The sequence below is a fragment of the Eurosta solidaginis genome, chromosome 4, assembly GCF_040869045.1.
Source record: "Eurosta solidaginis isolate ZX-2024a chromosome 4, ASM4086904v1, whole genome shotgun sequence".
Taxonomy (NCBI): domain Eukaryota; kingdom Metazoa; phylum Arthropoda; class Insecta; order Diptera; family Tephritidae; genus Eurosta; species Eurosta solidaginis.
Genome location: NC_090322.1, coordinates 242,600,814 through 242,627,595, shown reverse-complemented (window position 1 = coordinate 242,627,595; position 26,782 = coordinate 242,600,814). Strand labels below are relative to the sequence as shown.

The 26,782-nt window shown below is 36.0% G+C and overlaps 6 protein-coding genes across 6 annotated transcripts; 2 read left to right on the top strand and 4 right to left on the bottom strand.

Moving 5' to 3' along the window:
* Positions 1-813: 813 nt before the first annotated feature.
* Positions 814-2,430, bottom strand: Fer3HCH (Ferritin 3 heavy chain homologue). The gene is made up of 3 exons (XM_067785279.1): positions 1,667-2,430; positions 1,375-1,596; positions 814-1,309 (listed from the first exon to the last, which is right to left on the bottom strand). Exons 1-3 carry the CDS (start codon positions 1,802-1,804, stop codon positions 1,112-1,114), a joined length of 558 nt encoding a protein of 185 aa, XP_067641380.1. The 5' UTR covers positions 1,805-2,430; the 3' UTR covers positions 814-1,111.
* Positions 2,431-2,579: 149 nt separating this feature from the next.
* lic (dual specificity mitogen-activated protein kinase kinase lic) lies at positions 2,580-5,458 on the bottom strand. Its single transcript, XM_067785278.1, has 5 exons — positions 4,846-5,458; positions 4,367-4,757; positions 4,164-4,296; positions 3,763-3,965; positions 2,580-3,695 (listed from the first exon to the last, which is right to left on the bottom strand). Exons 1-5 carry the CDS (start codon positions 4,905-4,907, stop codon positions 3,492-3,494), a joined length of 993 nt encoding a protein of 330 aa, XP_067641379.1. The 5' UTR covers positions 4,908-5,458; the 3' UTR covers positions 2,580-3,491.
* Positions 5,459-10,982: 5,524 nt separating this feature from the next.
* LOC137251156 (transcription factor grauzone-like) lies at positions 10,983-13,562 on the top strand. The gene is made up of 5 exons (XM_067785281.1): positions 10,983-11,001; positions 11,055-11,191; positions 11,268-12,301; positions 12,373-12,751; positions 13,134-13,562. Exons 2-5 carry the CDS (start codon positions 11,078-11,080, stop codon positions 13,350-13,352), a joined length of 1,746 nt encoding a protein of 581 aa, XP_067641382.1. The 5' UTR covers positions 10,983-11,001; positions 11,055-11,077; the 3' UTR covers positions 13,353-13,562.
* A 64-nt stretch (positions 13,563-13,626) lies between these two features.
* LOC137251159 (UPF0488 protein CG14286) lies at positions 13,627-14,462 on the bottom strand. Its single transcript, XM_067785288.1, has 4 exons — positions 14,435-14,462; positions 14,196-14,358; positions 13,999-14,133; positions 13,627-13,939 (listed from the first exon to the last, which is right to left on the bottom strand). Exons 2-4 carry the CDS (start codon positions 14,356-14,358, stop codon positions 13,638-13,640), a joined length of 600 nt encoding a protein of 199 aa, XP_067641389.1. The 5' UTR covers positions 14,435-14,462; the 3' UTR covers positions 13,627-13,637.
* Positions 14,463-18,530: 4,068 nt separating this feature from the next.
* Positions 18,531-19,653, top strand: RpL30 (ribosomal protein L30). Its single transcript, XM_067785277.1, has 3 exons — positions 18,531-18,683; positions 18,788-18,933; positions 19,429-19,653. Exons 1-3 carry the CDS (start codon positions 18,663-18,665, stop codon positions 19,595-19,597), a joined length of 336 nt encoding a protein of 111 aa, XP_067641378.1. The 5' UTR covers positions 18,531-18,662; the 3' UTR covers positions 19,598-19,653.
* Positions 19,654-20,271: 618 nt separating this feature from the next.
* LOC137251151 (neuferricin homolog) lies at positions 20,272-21,435 on the bottom strand. The gene has a single exon (XM_067785276.1). The coding sequence runs from the start codon at positions 21,391-21,393 to the stop codon at positions 20,575-20,577; it is 819 nt and encodes a 272-aa protein (XP_067641377.1). The 5' UTR covers positions 21,394-21,435; the 3' UTR covers positions 20,272-20,574.
* Between the last annotated feature and the right edge of the window lie 5,347 nt (positions 21,436-26,782).

Below are 26,782 nucleotides of genomic sequence, written 5' to 3'. Positions count from 1 at the left end.
GTCGGGCTAGCACCTTAATGGTGCTGTGGCACCGGAGCGTACCGGATCTGTATCCGGCAAAGGACCATCACATCGATAACACTCCCCAAAGCCTTCGGGGAGCAACCTTATCGCTACAACAACAACAACAACAACAACAACAACAGACGCCAATTCACGTTCGCGATGCAAAGTACTTGGCGTTAAAGACTTTACACTCACAAAACCAACACCGTGCTCCGAGTGGAGCTTCGCACCTCATGGCCACTGCGATCAATTGTCGCTCTGCCTTGCATCCTTTCTCGAAGACATCAGTCGGGCATCTGCAAGAGACATTCTTACCGCAGCGGCTTAGGGGGGCTTACAATATACCCGCGGCAGGTATGCCTGTCGTAAGAGGCGACTAAAATACACAAATGATTCAGTAGCGCAACCCTTTCAAAGTGTGGCCAGCACAATGTATATGTAGCTTCTCCAACCCAATTGTCATCCTCTCCCACTCGTGGCGAATCCTGTTTCCTTAGCAGCAGAGGCTCTGGCGACCCCAACTTCTATGGAACTAGGGGGTGGGGGCGGTATGGCCTAGAAGGTCCAAAGACCATCAACATCGATAACACTCCCCAAAACCGATAAAGACATAGATACAACAACAACCGGATATTCTAGGTAAATGCCCTCAAATCGTGGTCCTTAAAGCGTTCACCGTAATCGTCATAAGAAAAGAAATCATATCCGAGGCTTATTTCCTAGTTCTTTTATTGGAAGGAGTTTTAATGAGCGGGTCCCAACCCCAGCGCTCAACCCAACCACCTTAACCCACTGGGAGAGGATATATTTTATTTATTTACTTATTTTGTATTATTTGTATTTCTTTAGAAACTTCATAGTTAACATAATATAATACGTTCTAACAACAATACAATTTTAATCTAATTCTTTTAAATACAACTCGTTTCCCGATTTTTGGACAGGCAAAGCATTGACATTGAATTTGAAAATTACGCGCATAGACATGATTATCACAAGAATGTAGAAAAGCACATGTATACTTTTAGGATTTTGCAAATTTGAAATGCATATAATAGGATGCCTGTTTTTACTTCATTCTCTCTCAATCCATTTGTCGCACATTCTAATGCAAATCCTTCCCCTTAATATCATTATCAAATATATGTACGCCCAATTCTTGTTCACAGCGTTCGATTTGCCTTATATAATCGGCTAATTGCTTTTGTGCATCCACTTGTTCGGCCAGAAAGTTTGCTTCCAAAAAATCACATAGTTGGGGATCGTTATGATCATTTGCTAAAGCGTGTAGTTCGAGCAAGGACTAAAAATAAGAAGAATGATTAGTAACGCAGAATGAAAAACTACTAATGCCATTTTGGTATTCACCTCATTAATGTATTTCTCCATATCCAACGCTTCTATGAGCGCTGCTTTCGGTGTACTGAATTTAAAGTTGGGTGCTGGTAGCGCTTCGAAACAAATCTCTCCACCTCTTTTGTTCATATATTCCATTAATTTCGCAGCATGTTCGTGCTCCTCAGCGCACGCTCTTTTGAAAAATCCATACAAACCAGGTAGCGCCACATCAGAGCGATCGAAATGGTGAGCCTACAATTGAATGGATTTCAGATATATGTAGATAATAAGTTTGCTAAAAATTTAATATTATTGCAATTACCATGGCCAAGTAATCATAGCTGGATTTGAGCTCCAAATGTATTTGCTTGTTTATTGCCTTTTCACATTCGCTATTAAAATTTTGACGCACGATTAAACACATCAAACGCTGGATCTGCAAACGTCCAGCGAAATTCATAATTCTAATTGGATTTCAGTTGAAGGAGTGAAGTTTATTTCGAAAACAATTGTTTTGAAGTTTACGGTTGATTTTTTGTACGTTGTAAAATGCTTAAGATATTTTTGAAATCTAAGTTTTTAGAAGAGTGTTTCTTCGTGCTTGTAAAAATGTAATGCAGTTCTTATTTAACCTGGCAATTGTCAGCTGTGTTGGCAGGACAATAATATAAAGGACATGGAAAAGTGCAGTGCGCCGATGCAAACTTTTTTTTATAAATATGTAAATAGGTATGTCACATAAGGATGATTCTAAAAAACAAATTTGTATGTAGTCGCATTTTTCAAAAAAAAAAAAAAAAAAAAAAAACGATTTGGCATTAAACTTTTTCGATTTAAAAAAATTTCAAAAACTGACATATTTGAAGCTACAAGTTTCTAACAAATCTATGTATCTTCTGCTAAGTGAACTATCACATTGCCGTTTAGAAAACGCCCCACCTCAGCAAACTTTTGATAAACGCCATATATCAACATTTGTTTGAAAAACTTGAGGGAAGGAAAGCTTACCTAAATATCCTCGGCGTTAAGCTCGGAAAGTATTTTTGTTTTTCTACATTGCGCATTGCGAAACATCCACCCAGTTGGAAAGACCTGGAGAAAGCGATTTGACTTTACTTCGCGTTTCCAATTAGATTAGACCAGAAAGCACATCAAAGAAGCAAGTCTGTTGGATGGCACAAAAGCGTTTAGGGAGTTAAGAGCCATTTAAAAAAGTAAGTAAGAACAACAAAATCTATAGTTGCAAAGCAATTAGCACTTAATATTTTAGAATTTTATTTTCTCTTTAGCTCTGCTTCTAGTATTAACTGCGCTACGTAAATCGTACATGTATATATCGCTCATTTACTTCAATAGTGTCATAACTAAAAAAATATGACTTTTGAGTTAATAACATATAAACGTACCCAATATCATGATCTATGTTGTATACAAAAATCTTTGTGACCAGTTAAAAATTTACCACGTGCTATAAAAATGAAAATGTGCCTTTATATGCGCAACCTATGGCAGTTAAAATCTTTGAATGGTTCTCCAGGAAATTATGTTTTTTGAGTTATGACACTATTGAAGTAAATGAGTATGATGCATATCAAACTGTACTTCCAATTTTAATTTTTTTGTTTTTGTCTTTTCAGCATAATTTTTTTTTAATTTTGTAAGATGTATATTCATTAATTTTTAAAATCTTCTATAGGCACACTAAATTGCATATCATTCATAACTATTTATAATTGATAAATATATATATTTTTTGTTGCTATTTTGGAGCTAAAAAAGTTTTTGTATTTCTATCACTGAGAGTTGGCGGTTTTTTGTTTTTTTTTAACATACATAAATTTGGTTCCTTAAAAATGGGACTACAGTTTTCAAATATGATGCAAATTTATACTTATGTGTAGTAAACATTTGTTACACTTGGGTTAAGGCATAATAAGAGAATAAGTTTCAATTTCGAAATTGAAAACTTTTTCAACAGTTCATGTTTTTAACTTTATCGCACCAAAAAAAAGTTATTAATCTTTCTTAGGAGAACCAGCTGTTTTTGTTTTTTACATCGTTTACTTAATAACTAATTTTATTTTCTCATTTGATTATATTATTTTTTACAATTCAGACATCTCATTGTAAGAATGCATACGATAACATTACTCTGGCAAATCCAATACTCTCGACACAAATTCTGAAATATCAGTATCGCGGCCAATGTGCTCAACAATGAATTCATGCTTTAGTAATTGTTCATAATTAGGACGCGCTGTGTAATTCTTTTGCAAACACATTGTTATAAAGTCTTCGAATTCGGGTGAAAATTTGCCAGGTTCAAGACGTGGTGGACTTTCATTGACAACCTTTAAATATGGCGGAAGGGAGATGATAATTTTTATGTATGTAATCCTTTTTGTGAAATTTTTTTACCTGTTTCAACTGCTCAAATGGCGTTTTCCATGAGTTATATGGAAATCTTCCTGTGGCCATTTCAATCATGCTAATGCCCAGCGACCATACATCAGAACGTATATCATATTGAGCAGGATTACCTGATGGGTCAATGCGTTCAGGTGCCATATAGGGTTTACATCCAGCATCAATCGTTTTCGCAACAGAATCAACCAAGTAACCTAAAATATACATTTTGATTATTTTATTCACGTCCATATAAACTATAATCCTTCCATTTTGTTATAATTCACTAGAAATAATAAATATCTTAACATTGTATATGTTGTTGTGTTAACAGTATCAATGCTATCTATCTATCTATCTATCTATCTATCAGCAGATGTCAACTATGCCAATATGCCTCATATTCAACTTACCTGATATACCAAAATCGCACATCTTTACTTCACCACTGCGATTAATCAAAATATTTGACGGTTTAACATCACGATGAATTACTTTTAATTGAGCGTGCAGATAGTGCAATGCATTTACCACTGACATGGCAATCTATAATGAGCAAATTTAAGTTAAGTCCTTTGTCTACTTATATCTTAGTTCAATTAAATACTAGCCACACCTTTCCCAATACAGTTTCTTCCATTGTTAGGTTATTTTTGAACACCTTCAGATAAAATTTATCTAAACTCGTATCCATTACTTCCATACATATCCAAACATCACCTTCCCGGAAGAGCGCACCATAAAAATGCACTGTATATGGACAATCGCTGGAACGCATTGATATATCCAAATCCATAAGTAAACGTTTTTGTTCTTTACGATTTACTGTTGCTGTTATACGCTTCACAGCCATTACGGTGCCAGTTTGTTCATGTCGCATTTTCTCTACTACACCATATGCACCACGGCCCAAATCGGCAATCTTTTCTAAACTATCTGCATTGATTTCGAAAGTGTGATCGCCTATTTTTATTGTTGTACTAGAATCTAGATTGCGCGGTGGGACACTAAGAAATAATATATATATATATATATATATATATATATGTAAATAATCTAAAATATTTATTTAATAAGTTGGGGGTGGTTACTTACATTTCCGGCTCTGGATCCTTTTGTATGTCAAATCTTAAGTTTGGTCTAGGCCTTCCGGCCATTATAAAGTGTATTTGTTATATACCGTTTATATGGGGGTGAAGGTATAAAATGTTTAGAGGTCTTTTGACCTAGGCCAATTTGCTTACGGTCTTTTTCGTTTCTATGCAATTCTTTATCGCTTGAATATTAAATAAATCTTGTAGCTTTACTTTTGTGCTCTTGCCTATATTTTTGAATTGTTGTTGCCGTAAACTTTTTTTGAGATTTACCCAAATTTGGAATTTGCGCGGCTTTCGTTCACGTTTTCTTATTTTTTTCGTTGGTTTGCCTTTCTACCTCGTTTCGTGTGGGCTCTTGCTGACTGCTCAAAACTCCAAATTGTCACTTTTTTCCTTATTTGGATATAGTTTCTAAAACATTGTGTGTTGATTAAAAGGTAATACACTTTCACATAATGTTTTTATTTAAATATTACGGCAATTTTATTAAGTTAGTCGATTTTCGTAAATTTATTATGTTCCCTATTTTTTGCCGACTTCGATCTCTATCAAATAAAAATCTTGCGAATTTTCGTTTCGTTGTCTCGTTCGATATATTTTTGACTGAAGCATCACAGTGCTGCCATATCATACATAACGTCAAAGGGATGTGTAGTAGTTCTGCGTTTCTGCGTGCAGTATACAAGTTCGACTTCAATCGATTTCTGCAGGTAATTTAAGTTAAACAATTAAAGGTGTCTAAGTTCGGGTGTAACCGAACATTATATACTCAGCGTAAGCTTCAATTGCACATTTCATTTCATATAAATTACTTTTCTACATAACACTTGGCACCGCCCGTTTAAAAAAAATGTCCCCATTTCCTCCTACAATAAAACTTGATAAGTGAAATATCATTGATACAAAACTATTTTTGCTAAGTTATAGCTTATTATTCTAGTCTCCGACCCTTTAAACTCGTTTTATATCTAAGTTGCCGTGGTCTTTAACCGATCTCGTCCATTTTTACCAGAAATATTTTCAACTATAGGGGAAATTTGTGTACCCAATTTTATTACGATCCGTTAATTTTTCTTCAAGTTATGGCTCCCGAAACATAGAAAATTGTTAAGTCATAAAAGAGACTGTGCCACACGCAAAAATTTTAGTGTTTCCAATTTAATGTTATAATTCAATTTAGAAAGTAAAATTCTATTGATACAAATTTCTTTTTCGCTAAGATATAGCTTATTATTTTCGTCTACGACCCTTTTAAAAATCTATTATATAAAAGTGGGCGTGGTCTTTACCCGATATCGTCCATTTTTTCTATAAATATTTCCTGCTATAGGGAAAACCTGTGAACCCAATTTAATTACGATCCGTTAACTTTTCTTCGAGCTATGGATCCCCAAACATTGAAAATTTCTTAGTGATAAAAGGAGCGGTACCACGCCCATTTTTTTTAATTTGAAGTTTTTCATATTTATTGTTATACATCCACTTGGGAAATGAAATACCATTGACATAAAGCCCTTTTTTGCAAAGATATATCTTATCTTATTCGTCCACGACCCTTTTAAAAATCTTTTATATAAAAGTGGGCGTGGTCCTTACCCGATCTCGTCCATTTTTTCTGTAAATATTTCCTGCTATAGGGAAACCCTGTGAACCTAATTTTATTACGATCCGTTAATTTTCGAGGTATGGATCCCGAAACATTGAAAATTGCTTAGTGATAAAAGGGGCGGTACCACGCCCATTTTTTAAAATTTGAAGTTTTTCATATTTACTGTTATACATCCACTTGGGAAATGTAATACCATTGATATAAAGCTCTTTTTTGCAAAGATATAGCTTATCTTATTCGTCCACGAACCTTTTAAAAATCATTTATATAAAAGTGGGCGTGATCCTTAATCGATTTCGTAAATCTTTCTTCAAAGCATTCCATATAGTAAAGGCAACCTATCTGCCGAATTTTGTTACGATAGGTTTACGATTTTTGATTTATGATTAATAATAGTTTTAAAATCGATTTTATCACACGTGGGCGGTGCCACGACCATTTTAAAATTTTTTTTCAAATTTTTATCAAGAGTCTCCATATCAGTCCACACGTCAAATTCCAACATTCTAGGTGTATTATTTAGTAAATAATAAGGTTTTTCGTGTTTTCCAAAATGTTATATATATAAAAAGTGGGCGTGGTTATCATCCGATTTCGCTCATTTTCAATACCAATCTATTCTGATTGCAGATAAGCTCGTATACCAAATTTGGTGAAGATATCTCAATATTTTCTCAAGTTATCGTGTTAACGGACAGACGGACGGACATGGCTCAATCAAATTTTTTTCGACACTGATGATTTTGATATATAGAGGCTTTAGCTGCATTGAAAGTGGTCCTACTTAACCTGCGAAGGTTTTCGATTTGTGAATTCCACCATGGTGGCTTCTTTTTACCCCTTTGAATTCTCCTGGGATAGACTTTATCTGGTGCCTTGCGGCATGCCTCCGTGAAGTTATTTACCAGTCTTTCCAGTTCTGGTAAGCTACCTGGCGTTTCGGGTACGCTCTCAACTGGCAATATCTTAACTAATTCCCTATTGTATACTTGCCAGTTTGTATTTTTAATATTTCTGGTGGCAGCGCTCTGCTTTTTCACCAAGTCTAAGTCGAATTGGATGTAACGATGGTCAGAGAATGAGTGGCCCTTAAGGATCCTCCAGTCTCTTCTTAGCTGGACACCGTCCTGACATCGCACAGACTCAATACTGTAGCGTCCATTTCCAGTCGGCACCCTCGTGGAGGGTTCAGTTGGGGATTTATGCCAACCAACTAGATTTACCATATAAATTTTTCCCTTCGATAATCGGTAGTTGGAAGAAATTGTACAGCTTCCGATTTTTTTCATAAAAAAATCACACACAGAAGATTGCGCATTCACGAGTTCAAAATTGCTTCGTTCTGCGCATCTACGTCACACTTGACTGCTTGAGCGAATGAAAGAAAGAAAAAAAAAGAGCTAAAGGAAAATTACGTAAAAATTGCCCATAAGAAACAGCTGATCTTTTGTTTCCATGCGCAATGAAAAATCTTGTGTGTGTGGTTTGTGAGTGCAAGCAAGAAATAGAAGAGAAAGGTGATACTTTTAAAAATACACCTATCCCCCGATTTACACGGAAGATCGGTTCCAGACAAAACCGTGTAAAGTAAAATCTTCGTTTTCCTATACAAAAACCGTGTAAAGCGAAAAAACTACCCAATTCAGTCATTTATTTAAATAAAACAAAACTAAAACGTCTTAAAAAACTTAAAACTAAGTATTCTTTGACCAAAAAATAACTAACTTCCGTAGTTTTCTTCGAAGTTTGAGGCATTTTAGAAACTTGAAAAATTAACACAAATCACATATGTACTTCATGAAGGTTCACGAAAAGAAAATTCAATCGATAACTATCAGTTCAAACCAAAAAACTCGCAATAATAGTAAAAATTGTGGCTTTTTGTTCAAATTTTCATCAAACGATTTTCCTTCCATATGAACTACATACTCTGCGTTTGGTTATGTACATACATATCCACAATAAGGGGAATCCCTCAATATTGCAATCAGTGTTGCCAAGGAGACTCAAAAAGGTTTTTAATGATTTGTGAATCTTCGGAGTTTTTCAAATTTTGCTGATTTATGAACCGTTTAAAAGCGAAATCGTGTAAAACAAGTACCGAGTATATCGGGGGATAGGTGTAATAATCTGTTTCCTGGGGATGGAACGTATGTAAAGAAGTAGATTATCTTGAAGATTTATTTTAGATTAGTACGTGGGTAATCTGTAATTAAATAAATAAAAAAAGAAAGGCGCGATAACCTCCGAAGAGATTTAAGGCCGAGCTTCTCTTCCAATTTGCTTCGTGCTGCCTTTAATTTTTCCTACAAATTGGCGGGGCGGGACCTACTTTTTTTTTTTCTCGGACATTGTGGCAGCGCACTGCCCTCAAGTGCCCGATGAAACCAGGCTAATCCTGTTATTTTTTTGTTTTTTTTCTAATTCATACATAGTATTTTTTTTTTTTTTTTTTGTATCCTAATTCGTATTTATGTTTTATTTATAATTTTTATTGTTACCCAGTCTTTGAGAGGTAGTGGCTTCTTAAGCTCATCAGCTGAAAAATATAGATTCACAAAATAAAATAGATAAAAAGTATAAATATAATTTTTTAATAATTATTTTTTTTTTATGGCAAAGAACGAGTCCGAAACATCAATTTTTCTCGAGTGAGAGTAATAATCTTCACACAAACATAGAGAAAGTTCGTTAAGTTGGAAATTGCTTCTGCATTGTTTAAGAATTATTTGTTTATAATGCCTTGAAACTCGACATGGAACATTCAAGTTTATTTCGTTCAAAAGAAATGGGCTTGAAATCGATCCATTTAAAAGTCTAGCCAAAAAGAGTACACCTAGCATTTCTCTACGACTTGCAAGGGTAGGAAGATTTATTAGTTTTAACCGATAACTGTTTAACCGATTAATGTAAGGAGGAAGATTATACGAAGAGTCCGATTGAAGATTTCTCAAGGCGAAAAGTAAAAACTGTTTTTGAATTGATTCTAGTCTATCCACATGAACTTGATAACGCGGATTCCAAATTATCAATCCATATTCTAATATCGGCCTCACCAATGGTGTAAAAAGGGTTTTTGTAACGTAAGGATCACTAATGCCGACTCCGAAAGGCATCTGCAAGACAGAAGAGTTTTCACTTAGAGCTTTTCATGGCAAAAATACACTCGGAGTGCTTGCCAAACACTGCCGAGGGGCGACCCCGCTTAGAAAAATGTTATTCTAATTGTAAAAACTTGTTTCTAAAATCTTGATGTTGCTTTGTCTGGGGCGTGAACCCAGGAACTTCGGTGTGGTAGGCGGAGCACGCTACCATCACACCACGGCGGCCGCTAGGAATTGGAAGCACAAAATAACAGAGAAACGTGAAAATTTGACAGAAAATACTCTAGTTCCCAGGGATGAAACATATGTAGATCATTAGACTAGCTATTAGCGAATTATTGTAGCTAAAGACATGTGTACACGTGGTCTTAGTTTTATTACATATATGGACTGGTACAGGCTTGGTTTCCTCGGAAAGCGGTGCCGCTTTATTACGACCGCTAAAGAACGCCCGGTATACTCACCGTTTTCAGCGGCACCGCATTGTTGGAAACTACGAACATTCACGGCAGACGATCCAAAAATTTTTATTTAAAATTTTTCATTTTTTTTAGTTTTTCCTCTTATTTTTTTAACTGCACATACAAAAATAAAACATGTTCAAAAAAATTAAAATTCAAAAATATTGTTTATTTTTATAAATATTTAACAAAATGTTCACCGCTTTGGCAATCGTGGCGGCAAAAAATGGTGATGAACGGGTTTCTACCGTCATAGCGGCCGTAATATTTTATGCCCTGCCGCTATATTAAGTTACGGTGAACTTCGCCGTCTTCTTAGTTTACACATAATTACTTTTACACTGCAACAATTTTGACAACATACTCTACCGCTACGTAACGGCCGCTAAATAGCGGCACCGCTTTCGAGGAAACCAAGCCTTAAGCGTTAAATTTTTTCTACCCTTCTGAAATTGCTGTGCAGAAAATTAGTACTCCTAAATTTCAATACTCAAATGCAACTGAAATATGTCTATGTTTCACCTCTACGCTACCTCTAGATTTGTGTCTCCGCTTTTCGGTACATGTTCTGTAGCTAGTTATTTAACCGCTGCCACTAGATGGGTATCTTAAATGTTATCTAGATGAGGATAATCGTTTTTTTTTTACCAGCAAACGTAGACGTATATACGTGTAAAAAAAACGCGGCTATATTCATAGTCACCTGTGGCTGAATATGCACACATACAATTCGCTAATAAATTTAGTAAACGGGTGAGGAACAATAAAACCGAAGAAAATCAGCACACGTTAATAGCAATTGCTCTTGTAGTGTTCCAATCTTTTGGTGCTTCGAGTAGGATGGGTTTGCTGGGTTGTAGGGTGTTATCTTATCTACTCCTGTCAAATATCTTGTTAGTGATATCGGTAATAAATATTTATCGAGCATTTGTTATTGAAAACCACGTTTATCGAAATAGTATCAGCTGTAAAATTTTAAGGTGCTTTATTTAACAAAATTTATTTTGCTTTAAATTTTCTATAATTATTACAGTCTAACGACTAGCTGTGTTAAAAATGTTATGCCGTTTATGCATTAGTGATTGTGGCCATTCGTTTGTTGAACTAATAGACTCCAGCGGTCAAATCACATCAGCTCATAAAGTCGTGGCAAAGTATTTCGAAAAAGAGGTAAACAAATGCAAAATAAATATGGACTTGATTCAGGGTACAATAAATAAATATGGATATTTGTTAATATTTTTAGATTAACAACTTAGCAGAAATTAAAACTGAGAATGACTTGGAACATTCTATAGAATATCCAAATATGAACAAGCAGGTGATTTGTGACACTTGCTGGTGCCACATAAATGATTTCTCTCAATGGCAAGATGAGGTAATTTCATTACAGGAACAACGCATAAAGAAGTTAAGACAACCATATCAACGACAATTTGTTGAGAATGTTAAATTAGAAGTTGAAATGGACTTCAACAGCTCTGAAATGTTTGCAAATACTTTTGTCGATGCTGTATATGATAATCATGAATTTTTCAATGAGACAATCGAAGATCCCGTAGCTATAAGTGAGAAAAAAGTTGAGACTACGCCAGATTTGTCAGCAAACGAAGATGAAAAATATGAAGAAAATGACATTAATGATAGTTCCTACGAGGATATGCCATTGACAGATAGAAAAAAATTAGCAAAAACCAAGGCACCAAGTGTCCGCACAAAAAAAGCAACCCGAGGTCGCAAAAAGAAAACCAAAAAAAGGTTGAAAAGCGAAGAACCAGATTCTAATGTTGAGTCCAATTTAGATGAAGACAAAGATGACTTGAACAACTCTGATAAAAATATGGAAAAAAGCTTGAAAACAAAGCGATTCGATGCTTTTATACGGCAGCATTTCAAAGCAACTTTGCCTTGTGCATTGTGCGATCATGAATCTGCCGACTTCACTGAGCTTCGTATTCACTACCGTAATGTGCACAATAACGATAAAGGCTACGTATTGTGTTGTAAACACAAATATACTCAGCGTTTCCATTTCGTTGAACATTTGGAAGTGCATTTGAATCCACAGAAGTTTCAATGTACCGTGTGTGGTAAGTGTAGTGCGAATGGTAGAAGTTTAGTAGCACATATGAAATCGATGCACGGGCCCACACCGCTAGAACGACTATTCGAATGTGAAATTTGTCATAAAAAATTTGCTAAGAAGCCTATTCTTAAATCTCATATGGAGACACATCTTGAGGGTAATCCCGAACATATTTGTAAAGAGTGCGGAAAAGGGTAAAGTCAAAACAACTATAATAATATTAATTACCAAATGAATATATATATTTTATCCAACTCCTTAATAGCTTCATACTAGAAAGTCGGCTCAACATACATATTCGCAACGTCCATAGTACCAGTTATTTAAGCGTTTGCGACCAATGTGGAAAGTCTTTCCGTGGTCGCTATGCATTGAAGTATCATATGTTAGAACACGATGGTGCAGGAAAACAACGCTATCCTTGTGACCAATGCGATGCAGAGTTACATTCCAAGTTTAGTTTGAAACGTCATAAGCGTATAGCACATCATGATGGTTCTAAGGTGTATATATGTTCCGAATGTGGAAAAGTTGCTTTAACTGAAGACGCCCTCAAATCACATAAACGTTATGTACACCGAAGAGAGCGCACACACAAGTGTACAATCTGTGAAAAAGCTTTCAAGGCAGCGAAAGTGCTTAAGGTATATACATTAACCGGGGTCGATTTGTATGGACGAAAGTTAACCGATATCGCGCCATCGATGTTTCGATAGCATTTGGGCTCAGGAAAAAAACTTCCACTACGCATAACCAAAAAAATAATTTTCGAGCCTGCGAAAAAAAATGGCGAAAGGGTAAATTTTTCGACCAAAACACTCACCAAAACCCAAAAAATGTTTTTTTTTTTTCAAAAAACTGTTATCGCCACCGTTTTATGCGTAGTGGAACTCTTTTTCCGGAGCCCAAATCATCGAAAAATCGATGGTGCGATATCGGTTAGTAGATCGACCAAGTCTAATATACATATGTATAGATATGGTGGCAAGCAAAACCAAATTTTAATCATTAACATATCTTTTTTAGGAACATATGACAACGCATACTGGTGAGGATTTGTATCAATGTCCACATTGTCCACGTACATTTAAAGTTAATGCCAATATGCATCATCATCGCAAACGGAAACATCCAAAAGAATGGGAGGAAAATCGTAGAAAACGGCAAATGTCTTTTAGACGTGTAGATCTTAATGCTATGCCTAATGAAATTTCGCCGCAGGAACAAGTACAGGTGGTGTTATAAGAAGCATGATACATATATTGCTTAATACCGTTAAAAAATCACCTTAGTTAGAAAATAGTGAAAGCCAAACCAAAAGATTTGCTGCTAAAACTATAATTTATGCTGTTAGGGTATATACTTTAAAACATGTATGAAAAGAAGAAAGCAAGTCAAAGAACCCTGATTGGAAAATTTCTTCAATAAATATTAAACTTCTTATGAGATTAGAAACGATATCGTGTAAAGTTTCTCGTTGCTTAACGAAGCTTATAGCTTTCAACCTTAAATGAATGGATTATCTTAACTTCAGCTATTTATTGCCAAACTATTTAAATTTAACTCTTCATTATTTTCCTCAACTACAAAATTAAATTTAAAATCCCCACCTGAAGTTAGATTCAAGTCTTTGCTAATAAAGACACCATTTTCATTTCTTGAGGGCTGAGTCTGCTTTACATCCATGGGGGTCGTGCCATCTGCATCATTACTTGTGGGAGCTTCGAAGTTAAATCGAAAATCCTTTCCTGTTTGCATAATAGCAGATTTTTTCAAGAAACTTGATTTTTTATTGTCTTCAATGGTTTTTGTGAATTTGATCTGTGCAGCGGCTAAATACAATTAATAGTAAATGAAATGCAAGTATGGTAAATTTCTCATATCGTAATACCTAATGCCAACTTTTTTTCTTCCTCCTTCATCTTGGCACGGTAATCTCCCAAAGCCGTCTTCATGATCTGGCGTTTCTTAACAAGTGGAGCCGTAGAGCTCTTAAGGGTTCTCAAATTCTTGACGGTATCATCAGCTGTTGATACATTAAAAAGTGTTAATAGTACAAACTGTTGTTGGCTCTGAGAACATACATACCCACTTTCTTTGAAAGTTTTCCGCTAGCTAGCGCAGTCTCCAATTGTTGTACACACCAACAAAGTTCCAATTCGATTTGTGCCACATTTTCCGGTGTTTCTTGGCGTGGCGCAACCAACGGTGGTGGTTTTTGTGGCGGTTGTATTCTTCTTATTTTACTCATCTTTAGATGTTCAGGAAATTAAAATGTAGTTAATTTTCTAAAGATAGAATAAAAACAATATTTTTTTTAATTATACCAATGGCAGTTTTCGATAGTGACATCTGCAAACCTATTTATCGATTTTTAAACGACAACTGAAGGCCCCGTCACATACGACATTTGATGCAACATTGTGCGCTGACAGAGAAGTAGATTGCATAAAGCCGGAGTCATTGGTACCGTATGTCGTATCGCTGTATCCGTAACCCTAACGTAATCAGCTGTTTATCGTTACGACGGTAAACCAAAACCCAATTGGTTGGCTACGATACGGTTACGACCTTAGCGGCAAAAATAATCGATTGCATTGATTCTCATAAGGTTGGTCGAATCAGCTGTTATAAGGTTACCGATAAAGCACCAATGTCTCCAGCTTAAAGAGCTACAGAGAGTGCATCACCATCGCCATTTGACATCAAAAATTAAAAAACCATATTGTTGCTAGCAAAGTATTAGAAAAATGAACATGTGGTTTCAGACTGTGCAATTGGAATTATTTTATTTTAATTATTTTTCTAACATTTTTCACAATAAAAATCTGTATTTTAACAACCCTTCTAGACAGCTGTCAGTCATTTGAGGCATCAATTGGCAGATATGGCTGATGGAAATTTACATCACAGCGTAAAGCAAAGTTTCTATCAGGTTGTTAGAAGAGACATGACAAAACTGATGTAACATTGTGTATACGTGATAGAAAGTTCAATTTGGTAATTATAAATCGTTCCCGATATCGTCGGGCTAGCACTAAAAAAAAACCATGCGCAAATATAAAACGACGAAATGTATGCAAATGAAAATTTTTACATACACGGCTCAAAAACACTGCGTAATATTCATTTTTACAGTAGCGCTACAAACATGTGTTTTAATTGTATAAAAAAGGCACTAAATGTATAAAAAACCACACTTTATTTTCCACAGTGCTGGTAATTCACGGTATAAGTGGAAAAACTCGCACCAGAAGCGTTTATTTTCCATTTTATTTATAATATATATTTTTTAATTGCAAGACCAGCTCAACTCATTGCAGCACTGTGCAATATTCATTTTCCAACTAGCGCAATAAATAAAACATCTGTTATAATTGTATCAAAAATTATTATGTATTATTGAATTTGTTTTAATTCCTGTTACAAGCTAGAGATGGTCCTTACGCCTTCAATATTAACATTTTTAAGCAATATTTACTGATGTTATATTATCAGAAACCACAGGTAAACTGTGTAACATTCACCACACACGAAGAAAAAAGCATGTGCAATATTTGCAGACATTTTTTTATTTATTTATTTACAGTCTTGTAGACCTAAATTAGGTACATGTATGTATGAGATCATTATCTAAATGGTAGTGCTTTGCAATAGTTATATAATAATTTCTTAAATTTATTGATATTTGGACATTGTTTTATTTCAAATGGTAGATCATTGTACTCTCTCAATCCCTCGTAGTATATATTGTTCTTGTCGAATTCTGATCGAACAGCTGGCAGACGGAAGTTATTCCTGTTTCTTGTGTGGTAGTCATGAACCTCGTTGTTGTATGTTACTCGGTCATTTAAATATTTCGGCAGGTTGCCTAGTTTCATGTTGTGTATGAATTTTAGAGTGTAGTATACAATGAGTTGCTTTACACTCAGCCAATTTAAACTTTCTAACATTTCATGTATTGGGGTATCATATCGTTTTCTAAGAATAAACCGCATTGCTTTATTTTGTTTCACCTGTAGTTTTGCGATGTTCGAGTCGGCTAACATGAATAATATCGTAGGGCAGTATATGAAATGAGGTTCTATAATGGACCTATAAACCATAATTTTATAATATTTGCTGACGTGCTTGCATGTCCGGAACATAAATCCAATTTTTTTTGATATCTTTGCCTCTGTATACTTAAGATGCTCATTGAACTTAAGTTTCTCATCAATTATAATTCCTAGGTATTTAATTTCTTTAACTTTTTGTATGGTACTATTTGCTATTTTCAAGGCTAAATTATTTTCTTCTGCATTCTTTCTTCTCATGGTCATCCATTTCGTTTTTTCAATATTTATTTTAAGCTTATTTTGACACAACCAATTATAAACAGCATTCAAGTCCGCTTGCATTTTAGTTATAGCTTCAATCTCCGACGAACAACTTATTGTCAATAATGCATCATCTGCGAAGAGTCGTATCTTGCAGTGGCTAAGACAGCTCTTTATATCGTTTATATATACAATGAATAATATTGCAGCAAGAATAGATCCTTGTGGAAGACCTATGTCAACATCAACTTCCGGCGACGATGTGCTTCTAATTATGGTTTTCTGTTTTCTGCTAGTAAGGTAGCTTTTAAACCACCGCAGTGCTGTATTACGTACCCCAATATTATGCAGTTTCCTTAGTAGGATGACCCTGTCGATGGTTTCAAATGCCCTTTTTAGGTCCAGAAAGACCGACACTGTTACTAACTTGTTTGATAGGCTTTGTTTCCATTCCGCTATAACCAGGTTTAGAGCACTTTCACAAGAGTGTTTAGTTCTGAACCCTGATTGTTCACATATAATAATTTGATTTTTATTCAGGTAATCGAGAAGCTGGTCTTTTACGATTTTCTCTAAAATCTTTTCATCACTAGGCAACGTATTAATAGGCCGTATTTCCTCTGGTTTTTCAGTCCCTTTAACTTTTTCAACTGGTATCACTGTCGATGTTTTCCAGCATGCTGGGACTACACCTTCTCTAAAGCTCTCATTAACAATACATGTATAAGCGTATCCCAAATATTCCATACTGTCTTTATATACACCTTCTGTTACCAGTTTTTTTCCTCCATACTTATTTTTTAAATTAGTTGCTGTTCTCAACAGCTGTTCCACATTTATTTGCTTCAGTTCAAAAACACTCCCCCTAATATCCTCTGTGGCCTCATCTGATGTAGCTGGTTCAATGGTATTACATATTGTTGTGATGCTCTCGACAAAGAACTGATTCAAATGGGTCGCGATATCGGGGTCTCCTTCAATAACTGTACTATTTATTACTATACGTTTTACTTGGGCTGTGTCATGACTCATGTTTATGGCATCTTTAAGACATTTCCACATTAGTTTCTGATTGTTGCAATTAAGCGCTATTTTATTTTCCATGTATTGCTTCTTTTTTATTTTTACAAGTCTTTTATATATACGTTTTGTATAATTATAACTATCCCACTCATTTGTACTCTGTGCTATTTTGTAAAGCTCTTATTTTAATTTGTTTAACTCCGTAAGCTCCCGGTCATACCATTTATTTACTAATTTAATTTGCACTCGTTTCTCGTAGGTAAGCGTTGCCATTATATCCCCTAATATATTGTTAATAGTTTCAACTTTAAGTCCTATATCACATTTATTCAGTTCCGATATATTGTAATTCCTAAGGAGAGCGACCAGACTTTCCTTTGTATAATTACCCCAGCATACGCGGTTTTCATATATTCTCATTTTGTGTCTTTCTTGAACAGGCATTTTGAAGCAGATCGTTTCATGGTCTGATATTCTATGGTTTTCTAGATTTTTTATTTCAATTTTATCATTGTTACTATAAAGAAGGTCTATTTTTGTCTGTGACACTTCTGTTACCCTTGTATTAAACTTAATTAGTTGGTGCATTGATGCTATCGCGAATATATGATTTATCTGGTTTGTGTACGTTGACTGTACATTCACATTTATGTTAAAATCGCCTATAATAATATTGTTTTCAGTTTCACAAAAATATTCTTCTAACACCTCGCCCATATGGTTTATAAATTCAGCATCGCTTGTGTTTGGTGAGTGGTATACTACACCTATTTTCCATTTAATCGTGTTTTTTATGGTTTTAATCACAATACACCATAGGTTATTATTAATACTGTTATTGCGTTTTGATTTTAGCGCAGTTCTCTGCGTAAATAGCGCAACCAATGCACACACCGCGCAATTCCTTGTAGAAGTTGGTAATTGCACAAGGATACTTGAGCCGTGTAATTGGCTTATTAACGAGACAAAACTTTTTTTGTGAATGCAGCTTACATGAGACGTGTCGAACTACGATATTCATTCACATGCAACCCTACAAATGAAATGAACTTTTGACAACTACGAAAGGAGTTTCTTTTCTTGCAAATCGTATTTGGAGGTAGATGTACTTTTCCTTATTCCATGAATTTACTTTTAATCCTTTAAAATACATCTATTTATAAACTTTCAGAATTCCATCGTACTTTGTATTCACATCTAGATAATTGCAATAATGGTTGTCGTAAAAAAACAGGTAAATATCACATAAAATGTGGCATCTCACGTGGATTACACCGTAGTGTTCGGACATAACCTAACGAATCTTGTTTTTTTTTTTTATTTTTATTCTCCATACAGAAAAAGGCTTTGGAAAGCACCAATGCCCGTTTGGCTTTGGTAATGAAATCCGGCAAATATTGTTTGGGTTACAAACAAGCTTTGAAAACCTTACGTCAAGGTAAAGCGAAATTGGTTTTGATTGCTAGCAACACACCAGCTTTGAGGTGAGCAAGCATGCCTGCATTTGTGTGCAACTACCGAGAAGTAGTTTTCCATTGAATTAATTTTTGCATGATGGAGCTATATGGAGTCTTGCCAGACTGAGAAGTATGCTTCCATACAAGTTTCCTACATTGTGTTTACAAGTAAATGTTTAATTTTGCCAATGGAAGCTATGGAATAGTAAACGCCTCAGAATGCACAGTGTTTTGTATACACGCAATTGTAGCGATATTGCAAATAAAAAAGACATCCAAATGGTTCCAGCAATAATTTAAAAAAAGAGGTATGCACATATAAATGTACATAGTTAATACAACACATATCAAGTGATGAATGTACATGACATATTTATATCATGATGATATTTATTTACTACTAGAGACTCTTTCTGATTGGTATATCAAAGAGGATTATATTTATCCTCTTTGATTATAGCAATATGTTTTCTTATTTTTAGAAGCAGTAGTATGCTAAATCTTTATATTTTATCTTTGCAGGAAATCTGAGATTGAGTATTACGCCATGTTGGCAAAAACCGAAGTGCAGCATTACAGTGGCACCAATATTGAATTGGGTACAGCTTGCGGTAAATACTTCCGTGTGTGCACAATGTCCATTACAGATCCCGGTGATTCGGATATTATTCGCTCATTGGAAACTAACTAAATGGAGTGCTGTAGTGTAATTTTATATGTAAAATAAAATGAAATAAAACAAAAAAACATTTCTAGTTATTTGTTGCTGGAGTCGTAAACCTCCGGAGAATGTTATATTTTTGGAGTCTAATATACAGGAACTTTAGGTTGGTAACGTCACAGGAAACATTGCTTAAACAAATGGCGGTACTTGGCCGGATATGATACTGTGTCGTACCAATCTGTGATCGAGCTGCAGTGGTTGCGGCAGTTTTGCTGCCAGTATCATGATTCTCAGCAAAGTTTGAGCAGCCGTGGCAATGTCACGCCTTCATTGAATGAAATGTTGACAATCATCACTAGCAAATCAAAGCAACAATAATTTTCACTGCACTATTGTAGCACATCAGCTTGAGTATCAGCAACTTTTTATCAGTCAAGTTGCACGTTAGCAATATTGCTGTTATTATTTGGAGGCTCGAACAAACCATGAGCACGACGGATGTATAAAATAGCCTGTAATCCAATCGCAGCATTGCTAGACGTACAACAAAATTGTGCAGGGTATTTTTGTTGACGGAGAAGGTTGTGTATTGGCGGGAATCTATAGCTGGCGGAATATGCTGACGCCGATGGAACAACAAAACGACTGCTGCCTATCTAGGCAGAAATACGTGAGACGATACTAAAACAATAACAAGTTAACAGTTATTTTAAAAATTGGTATGTATTTTGTAAATTGCTCAAATTTTACCACTAAGGCATCTACATTATTGTATATGATATATGTTGTTTCCTAAAATACTTGAGTATATAATTGTATACATTTTTGTTAATTAATGACTGTTATTTGCATAGTATTGTTAAGTTGTACTGAAATCCGCTAAATGAACACCGACAATTAGAGCTAAAATATTTGTCAGGGACATAAATGTTCCAAACGATGAATGTTATGTTCCACAATACTTTTCCGGAATGTAACAACAATAAACACTTCTTCCCTCTAATCTAATCTACTTTATAGTAGCAGTCATGCGCAAGTGGTGCACAATTATCATAGATTTTTAGCATAACTTCCTCGGTTTTCAAATCCTTTTCATTTACACAAGCACAACGAAACTTTTCTGCCCCAATTTCATAAAGTTTCCGTGGATAGCCCACCCATTGACGATGTTTACCTCCACTTGCTTTCGTGCACCAAACATGCGTCCCCCGTTCCCCTGACCATTCAATATTACAATCTGGATAAATTTCAAGTAATTGTTCTGACTTTGCTTTGCCCAGTTTGGCTTGCTCCAAAATCGCCAAGTATTTATGATGATATGCGGTCTTTTGACCTTTTTCATTATAGAAACGTCCTATTAATATACCTTTGTGTGTGTATTCTTTATGGTAAAATTGCACCCAATTTTCTAAACTAATTAAGTCATTCGGGTTCAGCGTGACCACGTCATCGGCCGTTTCTTTATCATATACCTCGAATTCGCCATTTATAAATGAAACGGATGCATCGCGCCCAACAAAGAAATTATACGCACAACCTGTTCCATAATGTTTGCTACCTTTTGTAACATCAAATACACGTCCCAGAATGGCCAAATATAGAGGTGCCCCATTTTCACCATTGAATTGAGCCAATTCATGGCGTGTGAAGAGCTTTTCTCTCAGCGCTGAACTATCATATTTCGCAGATATGCTGGCATCTGTGGTGTTTCCAGTTTCTTTGATGATCCAATTAACTATTTGATTGTAGTAAACACCAGCTAAAACGGCGACTAATATAAGCAGAAATTGCAATTTAAATAAATGTTTAACAAACTCGAACATTTCCAGCCGGGAAAGAGGCACTTGATTTGTTTATTTGTTTACGTTGCGGTCAGTGTTCGTATTTATAAAGAACTTTATGGTGAATTGCTCAACTGTGAACTGTGGTGAAATGAGAGCTAAACAGCGTAGAGATTTAAAGCGGATTTACAGCTGAATTCAGTAAGCCGTCTCTAGTCACTATTAGAGAGTATTTGGGGTGAAAATCACTTTTGAGACAATTTGCCATTCTGTAAGCTGTCTCGCGTCTCCAGCCTCACAAAAGCAATCACTAATTTGTAAGCTGGGCCGGGGCAGATCATAAACGTAAAAATTTCAGAAAAAATATGAAAATTATTTGCGAAAAACGCTTTAAATATATTTTTTAATCCTCAAATTAAAATAAGCATAGAAAAAATTAAAAAACAGAAAATACTTAAAAAAAAAACAGCTAACTCTGCGTGGGCGCCGCTGATATTCGAACCTACACACTTTGGGATTTTCTATAAAAATTATGAACACTTTCTCAGCAAGCTCAGTCGCAATACCACATGACTTTGTGTTAACAAAATGCAGTACTTGTATTATTTGTTCAATGTATGATGTATGAGTAAATTGTAATTTTGGTGAATTTCGTTGATATGGTGAACTGTTTTTGTGACTCGTTTACTGAATACCGAAATCATCTCAAGTCACACAGTTGTCTCTAAACGAAAATCTCAAATTTAGAGACTTGAGATGAGACTAAATTACAGAATTCAGCCGTTAATATCAATCCTTCGACTTTGACAGACATGTCGGCTTTCCTCTACTGCGAGTTTCTGATATTGGACTCTGAGAACGGGGCTCATCGGGCATTTATAGGGCATACGACTTGCCAGCTTTTTGTGGATGAGGCTGGAGGCTTGTAACCCAATTTAATTTGTTGCGGTATTTATAATATGGCTTTATTGAGAAGGTACAGTTTTTCTGTTGGTGGACGTTCTCATGAAGGCAAAGGCGCTCTCTACGTGAACTGCTACTACAACAACAACAACAACAACAACGTGAACTTAGTGAGATCTTTAATTCTATTATGCTTGAGTTTTCTTTTCCAAAGTCTATTTTTCTTAATTTACTTAACTCTGTTTTGTAGTCAGGCTTAGAGATTCGTTTTAGTCAGTACGAACCATTGTTGTTTTTGACTTTTCGAAAAAAAAAAAAAAATAAATGTAAGGCGCGATAACCTCCGAAGAGATCTAAGGCCGAGCTTCTCTTCCAATTTGCGTCGTGCTCCTCTTGATTTTTCCCTACAAATTGGCCGGACGGGACCTACATGTTTTATGCCGACTCACTGAGAGCTTTTCATGGCAGAAATACAATCGGAGCGCTTGCCAGACACTGCCGAGGGGCGACCCCGCTTAGAAAAATTTTCTTCTAATTGAAAAATCTTATTTCTAAAATTTTGATGTTGCTTTGCCCGGGAGTTGAACCCAGGGCATACGGTGTGATAGGCGGAGCACGCTACCATCACACCACGGTGGCTTTTCGAAAAAATAAAAATAATATCGCCACTATTCAGAAAACACGATGTCGCGCCTAGGGCCAAGGCCAGTTGTCATGCCCTATCTCCTTCTTTTAGTAATAAAGACACTCCTCAAAGGCAATTTTCGATCTGACGATTTAGCGGATATAACCGAATAGCGTCAGTCCGTTGAGGATCAGTTATTTGCTGATAGAAATAAATAATGCCTATATTTTAACTCACCGGACTACGTTAATGTCTGCGTTAAGCTTTCGAAAAACTCTTCTCTTGAACTCATCTTCATCAGATGTTTTTAGGGTCCATGCTACTGCACCAAATAGCTGAATGGCACGATACGTGACTTGTAGATTATGATTCCCGGTAACCGAAAGAGGACTTTTTTTTCAATTACCAACAAAGTCCAAATTAAGCGTATGCCAATAGCGTTTTTAAGAAGTTGATGTTATTGGTCTTGCTAAACGTACCGTATGTTCTGCCTTCTTTGGCTTAGATGTGGAACCGAAAAACTGGACCTTATGTAATCCACGTTGCTGCTTAAAGTTATAAATCCGAAATACCCCAGCGGGTTAGGGAGTTAGAATATACCCGCGGTAGGTATGCTTGTCGCAAGAGCCGACTAAAATACCAGATTCAAGGGGCTGTGTAGCGCAACCCTTCAGGTTGCCAGCGCAATATATAGCTTCTCCAAACCCAATTGTCAACCTCCCCGATCCGTGGCGAATCCTGTTTCATTAACAACCGAGGCTCTGGCGACCCCGAACTCCTCATGGATCTAGGAGGTGGGAGGGCGGGATGGCCTAGAAGGTCGCACGTGGTCATAACAAATCATTCCCGAGATTCATTCATTCATTCATTAATTTATTTAAATAACAAATTAGTACAATGAGACTTAACATCTTTTATAGTACAACAAAAAACAAAATTGTAATGAACTACATCAAGTGGTCGGTCAGAATTTAAGTCCGAATTTGCGAAATAAGAAAAAAGATTTGCTTGAAATTACTTTTGTTTAGCTTACCCCTAATGGAGGCAGGTATGGAATTCCAGGTTCTTATAGTGTTGACAAAGAACAACCTCGCAGATGCTATGAAATTAAAGGTAGGGGCAATTAAATCACTGGTACGCTCAGACTTCGTGAAAACAAGTGTGTCAAACAGGTAAGAGGGAGACTTACAAGACATAAGACGAAACAGAAAAATACAGCTTCTGGCTTTACCGTACTGGAAAATAACACATCCCAAAAGTTTATTTCTCCAACTGGAGATGTGATCATATCTCTTAAGACCATAAACATACCGAGTAATATGATTGAATAACACATCAATTTTGTGGGCAGATTGTGAATCCAACTTATTATAGACTAATTCGGAGTATGAAATTATAGGTAGCAGTAGTTGAATAGCGAGTCTCCGCCTAATGACTAAAGGTGTAAAAGCACCAGTCAGCCTCAGACTTCTTAAGGAGGCATACACTTTACATACAACTGAATTTGTGTGATCAGCACAGGATAATTTAGAATTAATCACGAAGCGAAGGTTAGTAATTTTACTAACAACCTGCAAAGGCAGCATGTTCAAGTACAGCAGGGGCAAGGTAATACCATGCAACCGCTTTTTCGCAATAGGCAGGACAAAAGATTTATTGGGATTCAGGCGCAGATTATTGTTTCCAGCCCAGTTCACAATCGACACCAGATCAGTGTTAAACTTTTGGGCAAGGGTATCAATATTATCAAAGGAATCTGATAAATACAGCTTAATATCATCAGCATTGACATGAAGACTTACATAGTTGCAAGGCGATAATATCTCGTTAATAAACAGGCTAAAGAGAAGAGGGCCAAGTAGTGAGCCTCGTGGAACACCAGAAGTAAGTACTTCTAGTCCACAGATATCAGTATTACTCATTACTCTTTGGCACCTACCAGTAAGATAACTTCGCATAAGCTTGACTGAATTTTCACTAAACCCAAAGTACCTACCTAGCTTTGAACAGAGTAATAAAGGATCAACAGAATCAAAGGCTTTCAAAAAATCAAGTAGACAAAGCAGGGTCAGCTGATTTTTATCAAATGGCACGCGAATATCATCCAAGATTTTTAACATGGCAGTGGAGCAACTTCGCCCTGCCCTGAAACCAGATTGGTAAGCGGAAACCAAACCATTACTATGGGTATGTAGGTTAATTTGATCATATAGAAGACGCTCAAAAACTTTTGACAGGGCAGACAAGATGCTAGTTGGACGGAAATCACTGGGATGGAAAGCAAGAGATGGCGTGATTGATAATGTGGAAGGTACCAACAATAAGTAGCGTTAGATTTAATTTTAAGAATTGATCTAATCACATCTTACTCGGATACAGAGACAAATTGGAACGGTGAACCAACATAAACAGACGAATTACATGAAATGGGCGGGGCTTGGCTGGCAGAAGGAGAACAACCTTTAATAAAGGCATTGCTTAGCAAATCTGCGCTCAGCTTACAGTCGGAGGCATCACGGCAATATACCCGCAAGCTCTTCAGGTTTCACCAAAGAATATTTGAGGGGAGAGAGGGATCCAGCCTAGCCGAATAGAACGAGCGCTTCTCACTTTTGATGACTGCTGTAGCATTATTTCTAGCGCATCGAAATAGTTCCCAGGTTTGCGGCGTTGGATTCCTCTTCCATTGAGATCGCAACTTATTACTTGTTTTAAGTGCTACCAGAACTCTTCTGTTGAACCACGGGCAGGACGGAGACTTGGGTTTACATACACGAATAGGAACATGAAAATTAAACACATTTAGTAAATTGGTGCTGAGAAAGTTCAGCTTGTCATCAAAGGACGAGAAACACCAACATAGGGACCAATTTATGCATGAAAGATGTACAAATAGCGAGTCAACGTTAAGGGCTCTATTAACTCTAAACGTACTTGTACCCAAGCGGGTAGAGTCAACAAAAATATCAAATGCGCAAAAAATTATGTCATGGTCAGAAATAAAAGAAAACTGGTCAAACTTTAAAACTAAAGACAGGTCAGATAATAAAAAATAGTCAAGTAAGCTGGGAACAGAGTTATTATCATATCTAGTCGGTACATACTTGTTGACAACAGAAATGCCAGCACAAGCAACGTAATCCAGGAAATTTAACGATTCACGAGAAAGCAGATTCACATTGAAATCCCCACACACTACAATATTGGTATACTCCACAACATACAAAGTCAGTACGTCAAAAAAAGGTTTCAGACACATATGCTTGTGGGGGTTATACACGCACGAGATAAGGGTTTTGGAGGAGCCACTACGCATTTCAACCATAAGGTATTCAGTTCCTTGACCATCTGACTGAAATATTAGTTTCGCACTAAGATTACTCCTATAATAGATGGCTACCCCTCCTCCTTTTTTCCCGACCCTATCATTTCGAATGAGGTTATAATTAGGAATTTTGTAGTGAAAATCACTTACATCACTTAGAAACCATGTTTCAGAGACACAAATAACATCAACAAGTGCAGACTCAAATGTCTATCGGACATCATCAATTTTCAACAGATTTAAACTCCGTGCATTAAAATGAACAATATTGAAACCTTTCCGCCGTTTACATATTACATTTAGCAACGCTAAGCTGTTCTCGCCAACATTCAAACCATTATCTTTAATAGACTTAAAAAGAATACGTTTACAAGGGCAAACAAACAAAAGTACACATACCAGGAGATATAGCAAAAATACATCAGGCAGACCATCTTAACAAGATCAATAGGGACAATAACTAAGTAAACAAAACAACAAACAGACATACAGGCTTAAGGCTAGCGAAACTTCTACAAATCTTCATGTCGTAGGATCTTTGCTGGCTGCTTGGCTTTATCACTATCCTTCCTTACATG